This window comes from Papilio polytes, unplaced genomic scaffold (assembly GCF_000836215.1).
Source record: "Papilio polytes unplaced genomic scaffold, Ppol_1.0 DF821400.1, whole genome shotgun sequence".
NCBI classification, from domain to species: domain Eukaryota; kingdom Metazoa; phylum Arthropoda; class Insecta; order Lepidoptera; family Papilionidae; genus Papilio; species Papilio polytes.
The window spans coordinates 1,521,745-1,533,504 of NW_013527804.1; the positions used below are offsets into that span (position 1 = coordinate 1,521,745).

Sequence of the window (11,760 nt, forward strand, 5' to 3'; positions counted from 1 at the left end):
TTATATCAAGAGAATTATAAAATAATGTTTTTTTTTTACTATTAGGTGGTAAGTCATCTCTCCTATCTTATCCTAAGCCCGTAGTGTCTTCATCCAAATAACTCTATCTTCCGTCATCTCAGTCATCATTCCATTCTTCATTACGTCTCCTTTCACGCAATACAACCATCTCTTTCTATCTTCCTCTACCCATATACACACTCATAATTGAATTCCTTCTTGCATGCGATTCCTCATAACATGTCCATACCATGCTAACCTTCTATTCCTTAATTTCTCAACTGGTGAAAAGAAAATCCTTCATATTTACCAGATATTCTCTTGAAGCGCACACCGTTGAGGCTGAGTCGCGGCAGCTTGCACACCTCGATCTCCCACTGCACCAGGGAGTCCGCGTTGGGATCTCCATGTACGCACAGAAGTAGGAACCGCTCGCGCTGCTCGTAGTCACAGTTATTGGCGTCCAGCACCTAGAAAACATCAGCTCACTAAACGTCCACTGAGGGTGTCAGTCTACCCTAAGTAAATGACTAGGCCATAATCAATGTTGGCCCACTGCGGATCAACTAACAAATATCGTAAAATCTCGTCGCTGATATCTTCATCACGATGTTTTCCTTCACCGTAAGAACATCGAGTAAGTTATGTACAATGAAATACAAAAATAAAAAAATCACAGGTACAGCAAGATTCAAACCCAACACCTGTAGATTACAAGTTAAGTGCGTAAACTATTGAGACACCGACGCTCAACAAAATCAACATTAATTCTTACACGCCAATAGCCTAATGGTTTGGGGTACAATTATATCTATATCTTTCTATGAGCATTGCACCATATAAACACATTAAGTGATAAATCAGCATTCATTACAAAAAACTCTGTAATACGTCTGTAATATTAGTAACAACAGTTAGTCCGATTTCTGCTCTCAATTGAGGCACTCGTTTCTTTGTGTCGTAGCATTTAATTACTAAATCCTTACTACTAAATTTTACTAAATCGTTTTATAATGTATTTCAATTTCAGTATAGTGTTAAACATTTAAAAATATTTTTTTTTCTTTTCTCCTTTTTTTAAAAAATCAACTTCAGATTTCCGTACAACAGTACGGACTACCAATCTTACGGTCGACGGTTCAAATCCCGCTATTCGACTTGTGAACTATATTCTAGCACAAGCTTAGAACTTAGTTGGGATGGTTAAAGGAAATATTTTCAAATTAAAGAAAATAAACCTGAAAGTTGTGAAATACACTAATATTTGAATGAGGAAGTAATACCTTGCGTATTTCGGCCATGATCTCGTTAGGGTCTCTGCTGGAGGTGGTCTTCATGCTCCAGGTGAAGCGCAGCACGCGCGGCTTCACCTGCTCCTCGTTGCCTTGCCTGCAACACGACTACATCGTACACACGCACAGACCTTCACTGTTGTATTGTAAATTGCAGTTTAAATTACATATTTTGCAACTTCTTGTTATTTGAATTTCCATTTAGACTGTTTGTAGTTACATATATTTATTGTAATTGTTTGTTATTGAGTTTACAATTATTGTAATTGTTTGTTATTGAGTTTTCATTTATTGCAATCTCTTGTTATTTGAATTTGGATTTAGATCTGTTTGTAATTACATATGTTTACTGCAATTGTTTTGTTATCGAGTTTTTTTTTGTGACTGAATGGCCACTGTTTGCCTTGAAGAGGCATTTACATATTCACCGGGCTTGAGGTGACCGCGCAGATGGCGCTTAGCCTAAACCTCGTTTATGAGTAACTAAGCTTGAGGGCTCCCTCAGGAGCCTCGGCGGGAGCCGTTACTTCGTTATTATTACCGGATTGGGAGGCCACCGAACTGTTAGATCGCTTCGGTGGATGCTCCATGGAGTGAGCAGGCACAGGGGCCCCCGAGAGGGGATTGTTATGAGTGTACAATTATTGTAATTGCTTGTTTTTAACATTTAGACTAACAGTTCGTAGTTACATATGTATGTACATTTATTGCAATTGTTTGTTGTTGAGTTTATATTTCTTAACGTGAATTGCAATTATTCACATATTTGTTTATTTCTATTGTGATTGAACTAAGTGAAAATCCATATTCTAAAGTTGAAAAATTAAAACTAACTAAACTTAACTAAAGTCTTACTATTTTTGTTTATTCAAAGGTCAATTTGTTTTTTTGTTTGTCTTAAATATCTAAATTTACATAACCAATAATGTGTTTTAAGTTATTTTTAGCTTATCTTAGCACTTAATGTTATTTCATGAAAATGGATTGCGAATACTAGTTAGATAAAAATGATATTAATGCAATTATGAGGCAAATGCAAGCATTTTGTTACCTTAGGCGCCTTTTCACTAAAATATATATAATATAGCAAAACAAGATATGTTTACAAGAACATTTGCATTTATTTAGATAACTGTAATAAGAAAAAAATCGCATTCAACCAAAAAACTACAGATTAAAAAAATGAACTAAAAAATGCCCTAAACGATCATAGACAATACAATAATGCCAAACATTGAGCAGACAAAAATCTAGACTAAAACATAGGATAAAACAAGAATAGTTACCCAAGCAGGGCTGGGCTAGCGCCTACCGCATGCTTCGGAGTGTTACCGTCCAATGGCCTAAAAACAGAAAACATAAAAACTAAAACTAAACACTAGGGCCTAAAGTAAAATGCCCATTAACTACAGAGTTAAAAAAAATTGCAATTAAGACTCGGCATTACATCATACCATAAATATCTCAAACAAAAAAGTTCTTACATGAATATAAAGTTAAGAGGAAAAAATAAATTTAAAATTACAGGGTGTTTAAAATTATAGAAAAATATTTTTTATATTTTCATTATTAAATAATTTGTAATTTCGACAGCTTAATAAAGGTGAAACACACGACAAAGCACAAAAGCAGGCGAACACGCACAAAATATAAACTTAGATCAAATCATGCGAAACAATTAAAAAACTTACCTGCATTTAAATGAGTGAAGATTTATGATGAATGAAATTTTTAAAAAATCATGCGTCTTTGTATAAATATTGTTATACTTTTATTCCTAGAAGTTAATTAAGATTGAGAAAGCTATATAAATGTTATTTTTTATAGTTTCACTCTAGTCTATAAAGACGATCTTGCCTGTTAAATTTCACCTACTAAACGCAATTACAGTTCACAAAAATATCTCTCAACCATATTGCATTTCGCAATTTGTAACTATTCCAATATAATGTAGAAATTTATTCTAACTCGCGTTTAAACAATAACTGATTGTTAAAATTGTTTAAAATTTCAAAGATGAAAACCGTTAAAAATGAATACATTAGGGTTTAAAAAACGTATCACACAATTAGTAAAATATAAAGCGAATATTTTTTTGTAATTAAAAAAGTTAAATCATCAAAAACTCGCATTCAAGGTCACATCAACAAACTCATTAGAACCGGTTATTTGACGTAATCCAGCCAATTTCATACAGGATGTTCAAAAATTTTAATTGAAAAAAAAAAAAACATTATTTTGTTGTTACATTTATGATCTCAACATGAAATACTTATGATATTTAGATGTCAAAAAATGTTTGAAACACTAAAATTTAAAAAATCGGTTGGACTACTTATGGAACAAACAAAAAAAATCATTGATCGAACACGTAGCGTGGTTTTTTTGTGGCCATTCCTGAGTATTTATCATTTTATGTACTAGAACGATAACAACTGATGGTGTGTTTAAAAAAAGAAAATTAAAAGTAAAATTTACTAAAAAAAAAATCTTTTTTTTTTTATGAAATTAAAATCTAAGTAGTTACTACTTATATTTATAAACTCACTTTCTATTCTAATTATTTTTAAAATAGTTACAATCATACTATATGTTAAAATCACCACTGAAACTCTCCACTACGTGTCGTCATTGCCTCACCAAAAAAAAAACTTTCAAAAACCAGAAAAAATAAACGTAAACACAAAAACTTCCTGATATAGTCTATATACCTCCGCTGAATGTCCAAAGAGGAAAATATGCGCGGTTTCTGTCGCCCAGTCGATTCACCCAACACCGATAAGCTGGCGAAATAACTTGCTAAGTTATACTTAGTAACTTATGTACTGCTTGATACATCTCTGTTGTTCTTATAGTTCAAACATGAGTAGTGTTGATAAAAAAATATGAAAAAATCATTTCATTTAAGTATTTCCTGAGTAAAATAAATTACAAAACTATTGCAACGTGACAGTATAAATATTTGAAAAAAAATCGTTTTAAAATTGTAGAGAATTTCCAGCTTAAACTAAAAAGGAGCATTTGGGTATATTTTTTTAATAAAACAACAATTTGTTAATCAAAAAATCTGTTAATCCAAAGAAGCACTCACATAATCCATATTGCTTTGTATTTAGAACACGTTTACACAACACACTGTATTCCAATCGCTTTCTCTCTCTCATTAAAAAAAAACTTTACACTTTAATATTGAAATTTTACTAAAATTACAAAAAATCAAAGCTACCTCAATAATAAAGTAAATATGAAAATTAAATATTGCGTAAATCGAGTTATTTCTCTAAAACAATTATCGAGAAAATAATACCCAATACTTAAAAAAAAAAATCGTCTTGAACTAGTGTTTTTGAATACACTAAATAATACACATGTACTGTAATATGAAACTTCTAAATTATTAAAAAAATACGATTTTCTATATACCTGTGTTATCGTACCATGTTTAGAAAAACAACTATAATACTGGTTATGTTTTCAAAAAAATACAAAATAAAAAATGTCACTTTTCACATATTACAATTTATTGCAAATAACATATAGAGTATGTGTTTTTTTTTACAAAGTACATTTTTAATTATAAACCAAAGATATTCTGCATTAGTACTAGCAATCTTTATTGCATTTGAATACCCATTTTATAGATACTCTAAGTCAAAGAATATATTAATTTCCTAAAAAAAAACCTTTTGTGATGTACCAACGTTCAGCACCTAATTATATAAAATTCCTCCCACAAATTTTCCTAGTTACACAAAAATTAGTACAAAAAAACAAACGAGTCGATTTTGAAGCAAAACTTATGATCTTTATTTCATTTAGTTCTTTGAACAGAGCTTATACTGAATATCGCAATAAAGTCAATTCTGTTGATTTTTTGAATTACTAAAATACATAATCAACTTGTTACTGACACTAATGTTACGTTACATCAATGAAATTACACTTTAACAAAAGAAAAAAAAACATGAGCAACTAAATTGTACGTTTAATCTTTTTTGTTAATTTAAAACGTTTACTAACTTCTGTATTTTCAATACAATTTATAAGATTTTAATATCAAATGAAAGTGTTAAATGGAATATAATTAACAAAAATAGCCACTTTAGAAACCAGGGTTAAATCAACATTTAATGTACTTTTCTATGGAATTCTGGATATAACAAAAACCTACGTATGGATCACACTACAAGCTCCACGCAAACGTACAAATATGTACAAATTTATAAATCTCTAGTACTAACTTACGTACGAATAATATGAAAATATGGAAACTTCTATCATCTAACAAAAAAAAACTACTATATATTATACATATTGATTTAACAGTGATTTTAGAATTTAAAAAATTATAGATTGAATAATTTCGTAAATTTTCCTATTCACAAAAATAGAGATCGTTTTTTTTTCATATATGTATTTTTTATATTTTTGAAACACGCTGTATATGAGAGTACGAAAATCCGCTCAAAGTTACGAACCAGTTTTATAGAATCAGGCTTACGGTAACATTTGAGTATTTGTACCAAAATCTAGGGCCGAGCTATATACCTAGATAACTACATCTATGTTACATATCACTCTGTTCACAAAATACTATATACTATGACCGTTAAGTTTTTTAGTAAACAAATATTAGTTTCGAAACGTAAAAAAAAGTAATTTAGCCAATGTTTCCTAAAAACATACTTATAATTCAAGCAATATCACAAAAATTCCACACATAACCGCGTAATCTTTTATTTAACTATTTTTAAATAACCTTCAAATGTAAAAATGAGATAGTAAGAAATGTCATGTTATTTAACCCGCATAGTAATGTTTTATTTAACTTAAGTAAGCCAAGTTATCTCTCAAAACCCATAGAGTAACTCTAAAGTAATTCTTTATGAATTTTCTAAGAGTTCAGCTCAAATCGAGGTTTGTGTTAATTCATACAGATTTTGAGGTTATGTTAAACGCATTGCGTTTGACCACCTCTTATTCCGGTATATTCGTAAAGTTGAACCAAAGTATAATAAATCGCAGTTATTTGTAGAATTTTAGGATATCTTTGAATGGGATTCTACTTTCCAATGATATTTTCAGTCGATTAAATTCAATATATAAAAATTACCGACGATTTTGTGCAAACTTTGCATTAGAGACAAAAAGAAAATCAACTTGAAACGTGGAATGTAACAAAAGTCGTTCGAAAGACAATCATTTTCGAACATCTTACAATCTAATATGAAATGCGTGACATCACGCGACGGGACTAGTTCTCTGCCACACATTGTTTCTTAAAAAAAAATCCGAATATTACCAGTTCATTAGTATCGATTGAGTGAAAACCCAAAATATACATGTTCGTAAATTCAAATAAAAACAATCCAAATTGTACAAATTGATCAATCTAGATTGAAAAACTATCCAATTTGTACATGATCTTCAATCTCAAATGTTTGCTCTATAGTTCCAGAAACAACATATGTACAGATTTGTCGCCGCGCTATATAAAAAAAATCATAAAAAATGTAATGATATCGATCTAAATTGACCGCTTACGCTTATCTATAACATAATTCAATTTGTTAAATAAAAAGTAGGTTACGATTCTCTATTCAGCGCATCAAAGGACCAAAAAAATATAGTAATTTTGTTATTTCTCTAGTTATTGCAAATATAAATCTGTTTATTTAAGTTTACGAATCAACTTTGTAACAATAATACCCTGAATAGAATTAAACAATCTATTGTCCAAAATTGTGAGATACATGTTTGTATGAAGCTTAACATTTTGATTTGCACATTTATTTCCTATTTCGATACATTAGCCTAATCCTTCTTGTTTCTCGCGAGCAGTCGATGTCTTCGATCACGGATTCTGATTCAACCTGCGTATAATTGAACGTTGTCAGTGAAACCTCTAAACACCACCCTCTTCATCTCCGGTCCGCCTTTTCTTGTTCACAATTTCGATTAATCACTAAACTCCGGGTTGCCATTAAAACGATTTCTCATGGCAACACTTGTTCTCGCGTCGCAAAGATGCACAATACTAAACACTCCCTTGTTTAAAATAATAATAAAAAAATACAAATGAACTAAGTCCGTCACGTTGCAATAGTAAAGGGTTGTGGATAGACTATCGATATCGATAATAAAAAAAACGGAAAGGATACGACCGTCGACATTCGTTAGTAGAAGCGTACGGTTAGAGATAAAATAGTCGCGTTACACAAGGGATGCACGAGAGATGTCAAGTTAATATCCGTACACCTCTCACGACGTCGAGGTAAAATCATATAATACTTACGTTTTAAAACTATCGATATGCGAAATGGACAACACTAAAAGCATAGCATTGCGTTCGTTCTAACACTTTTAATTATCAAAACGAAATAAAAATAAAAGAGGCATTTAATTTTAGGGGAATACAACATGCTTTTAATCCTAAATTATGAACGATCTGTTTAACAAAACGGAAACCGAGAAACCGTATCTATCACGACAGTGTTCGATGTACAAAATATATATATATAAATATGTGCGCAAAATCAGTTCAGGGAGGTAAGGAGTTTATAGCATCGTGCATCCCCTGTATCGACGCGAGACCAAAACAAAAAAAAACTATAAAAAATAATATGTAAACTATACAAAAAGTCGGAGCTCGGATTTAGAGGGAGACAAGTCGACAATCAATAAAAAATACAAATCGAAAATTAAAAAAAAAACAACACAGAAATCGATTATGACAAGAGACATTACGAATGGGTTAATTATCGAGTGACAAAGTGAGAGACAGAGACAAGTGTAAAAAAAAATGGATATTATATACAACAAAAAGAAATTTTTCAGAGCCCTTTTTGAAATGTCACAAATTAAAACCAAATTCATAAAACAGAACATTATCAAAAAGAGCTCAATTTTCATTTTCGAAATCTGTAACGTGTCCTTTTCCACAACCCTTTGTTTAGTAGAACAAAAAAAATCTATTTGAGGAAAATATCAAGTCCCATCGGGCGCAAAAATCTATACCAAAATAGGTAGTGACAAAAAAAAACAATTCCAATAGTTGAATATGGTATTTGTGAATTGGAACATAGACAATGCATGACAAGCGGTGCTAAGCTGACACTGAACGTGAAGGAAGGAACACCTTGAAATTACAGCTAGATATCTTGATAGACAATTGTAATACTATATGCAAAAAAAAAATTAAAAAATCAGTCTGAAAAATTTACAAAAAAGAGTAAAAAACTGTACTAAGTATAAAATAAAATTTGCTAATTAGAACACGCTGTAGATGATTTTTTTGCAGCGAAAATTTTTTTTTTACATCAAATTTAATAACCCTATAAATAATGAAATTGCAAGATTTATATGAAAAGGTAATTCTCAAATAAATCAGAGCATCTCAAATTGTCTCTCAAGATAACTTAAAAGAGATCCTAAAAGCATAAAGGCATTGATGAAGTGACACAATTATAGCAAATAAAATTAGATTGTCTGTATGTTTGAAACACAATTATTGTTAGTCTGTGAATTTTATTAAATGAGTGAACAGTTAGTTTTGGTTTAGTCATCAATTTTATCCCAAAGTGAAAATTACACCAGTTTTTTTAACCAATCTAATCAACACCTCGACGTTTTTCAAAGTCTAAAAACTTAAAAAGCAAGTCGATGGCACTGAATGTGTTAATAGTGATGTACCCACAAACTACAAACTTATCGATAAACAAAATTTTCAAAGTAAATTGTCTGAAATTCTAACACTATGGGAGGCAAACATTAATTATTATACTGGCATAACTATCACTGGTTAAATACAAATTAACCGTAGATTTCCACTGTCGAAATAATACAAAAATATATAATCATCCCATTCAATCCCTTTAACAAAATGGAGACAACGATATATTTTACTATAAGAAACAATTACCTAGAATTTCAAATACAACAGAAGTAAATTTAAATATAAGAATACTATTCCCGTCCTATAACTCAAAGAGAATGAGATATGGGAATTGCATTATTACGATAGTGGATATTGTGTTAGGATTGTATGTATGTATGTATGGGTTGTATGTATGTATGGACCGACCGTTTGGAGAAGCGCGAGGAGAGCTTGGAGAAGAAGGAGGGTCGCGCCTGGTGCGGGGAGCCGCCGTCCCCGTACGCGCCGCCCGCGCTCGACCCGCGCGATCGCGTTTGACCTATTTATACACACATTACAATATTTTTTCACAATCAATACTAATATTATAAAGGGAAAAGATTTGGATTTTTGTATGTATTGACATAACTCACAAACTACTGGACCGATATCAAAAATTCTTTCACCATTCAAAATCTACATTATCAGTAAGTAAAAAGGCTAATTTTTTATTATTTAAAAAATCACATGGGCGAAGTCGCGAGCAACAGCTAGTTCTTATTAAAAATAAAGTATAAATAGTAGTAAGAAGGTAAGATTTATGTAGCACACATAGAGTAATCTCATTACAACGGACTCCCTTTTTAATTAAATTGTATTTCACCTAACCTTTTAAGAGTTTAAGGGCCTGTTCCACCAAATGATAAACTGTCTGATAACAATCCAACATGTAAAATATGTGATAGAATCGGATTTTGTTACCTTATCTGACAATGTCATTTTTACACTATCTAAGTTTCTATAAACCATCTGCCACCTTTTCAAACATTGTAGGGCTATCACCTTTCAAGATACAAAGGAGGTGAACTCACCTGAGTGGAAGGTGGACCGCGAAGGCACATTCCTGGGGAAGACGAGCGGGTTGGGGAACTCCCGGCGGCCGGCCGCGCCCGCGCCCGCGCCGCCGCTAGACAGGCTCGAGTTGAGGCTGTTTGACCATTATATGCTCTATCACTTGGTGTTAAGGTTTCATTTACTGTGTTATTTTGTGTGTTTGCTTTCGATTGTTGAAGTAAAAAGTGCTTTATTAGTATTACTTTAAGGTACAAAAAGGTTTCTACTTTGTGTGATAATGCTTGAGTATTATGAACTGTATTACTATTACCTTAAGGTACATTTTCTCTAGTTGAATGTTTTTTTATTTAGAATTGTTGTGTGTGGAAGTGTTTTATGGCATTCTTAGATGACTGTCATGAAAATGGAATCATCATCATCATGAAAGATTTTAAGTTTTTTAAATAAACTATTATTTAATAAACAATTTTCATCTATGTAGTGAAGTAATTTAAACAATTATAATATTGGGGAAAATTTCCTTTTTAATTCTATAATTTGTAAGTTCCAAACTACTATATATAGGTATAGATAATAAAAAAAATATAAAAATAAAAACAATAATAAATAAATAACTAATAAAAGTAATTAAATAATATCTATATAATAATAATAAAATAAACATGAAAATATAAAACTAGACATGCATTAGTTAGAAAAAAAAGAAAAAAATATTTTAAAAACTATAAACATTGTTATAAACAATAAAAATAGATAAAACATTATATTAAGCGTTGATATCTTAGCCCTTATTCCTACGAGCTGTTATTTGACGCTTACATAAACACTTTAAAATCATATAACGCTCATATTACGTTCACGTAGCGCTGAAAATGCAACACTGCGGAATAAAAAAAGCATCGCGTTGTAAAAGCCAGTATAAACAAATACACGGTAATGCATTTCTATCTGAACGTTTTTTTAACGCGCGTAATAAAAACGCCCGTGCGAATAGGGCTTGGAAACATAACTTGCATAACTAAGTACTAACCATCCACAATAATAACACAACTTAGTCCAATTACTCAACATGGTCCAATACAAATTCTATACAGCGGTTATAAATATAAGAATTTTAAACTATTGAAAAAACTTTTTTCTCGTCATGTTATATTAACAAATTGAAAAATAATCCTTCTATTACCTATTCTAAAACATGTCATAATTATAACGTTTAAAAAAAATAACAACTAAGCACTACTACATTTCTAAGATATAGAAAAGTGCAAAGAGAATAGCGAAACACCAGTGCTAAAATCCCAAGTGCATTTCTATTAAAAACTATCTAAAAGCACTTGCAAAAGCAGGTGTATCAAATAATCTAACGACTGAATCTAGAAAAAAAGTTAAAAACAAAACACATTCATCCATATATCCACGCAAATACTTAAATCTCCAATAACTCTGCTGATTCCTTTAAAACACTGATTTACTTCGAATAAGAAAAAAAAACACTGATAGCAGTAAACGAAAAATCAACTAAAAACGTGCACGCCAAAGCCTACAAAGTGTTGATTCTGGAAACTCAATAAAAACTGCATTTATCCCCCCTACAATTCAACCCCCTCAAGCAAAGCCCTTGTACCTTGGGCGTGGCGGCGCGAGGTCCCGCGCGGACGCGTTATGTGCCGCAGACTCCGTTAAGGGCGGGGCTCCACTGCCCGAAGAGATGGACGCGCTTTTCACGTGCGTCTTCCCCCCCGAGGGGGTCGCCCCCCC

General features: G+C 31.5%; 1 protein-coding gene across 1 annotated transcript in view; it reads right to left on the minus strand.

The window, feature by feature from the left end:
* Positions 1-72: 72 nt before the first annotated feature.
* LOC106108698 (MAP/microtubule affinity-regulating kinase 3-like) overlaps positions 73-11,760 on the minus strand; it is a 41,248-nt gene continuing 29,560 nt past the window's right edge. The window contains exons 12-17 of the mRNA XM_013289958.1: positions 10,020-10,135; positions 9,376-9,487; positions 2,579-2,635; positions 1,284-1,389; positions 311-470; positions 73-185 (exon numbers count right to left, since the gene is read on the minus strand). Coding sequence (XP_013145412.1) covers positions 73-185; positions 311-470; positions 1,284-1,389; positions 2,579-2,635; positions 9,376-9,487; positions 10,020-10,135 — 664 coding nt within the window. The remainder of the gene's footprint in view (positions 186-310; positions 471-1,283; positions 1,390-2,578; positions 2,636-9,375; positions 9,488-10,019; positions 10,136-11,760) is intronic.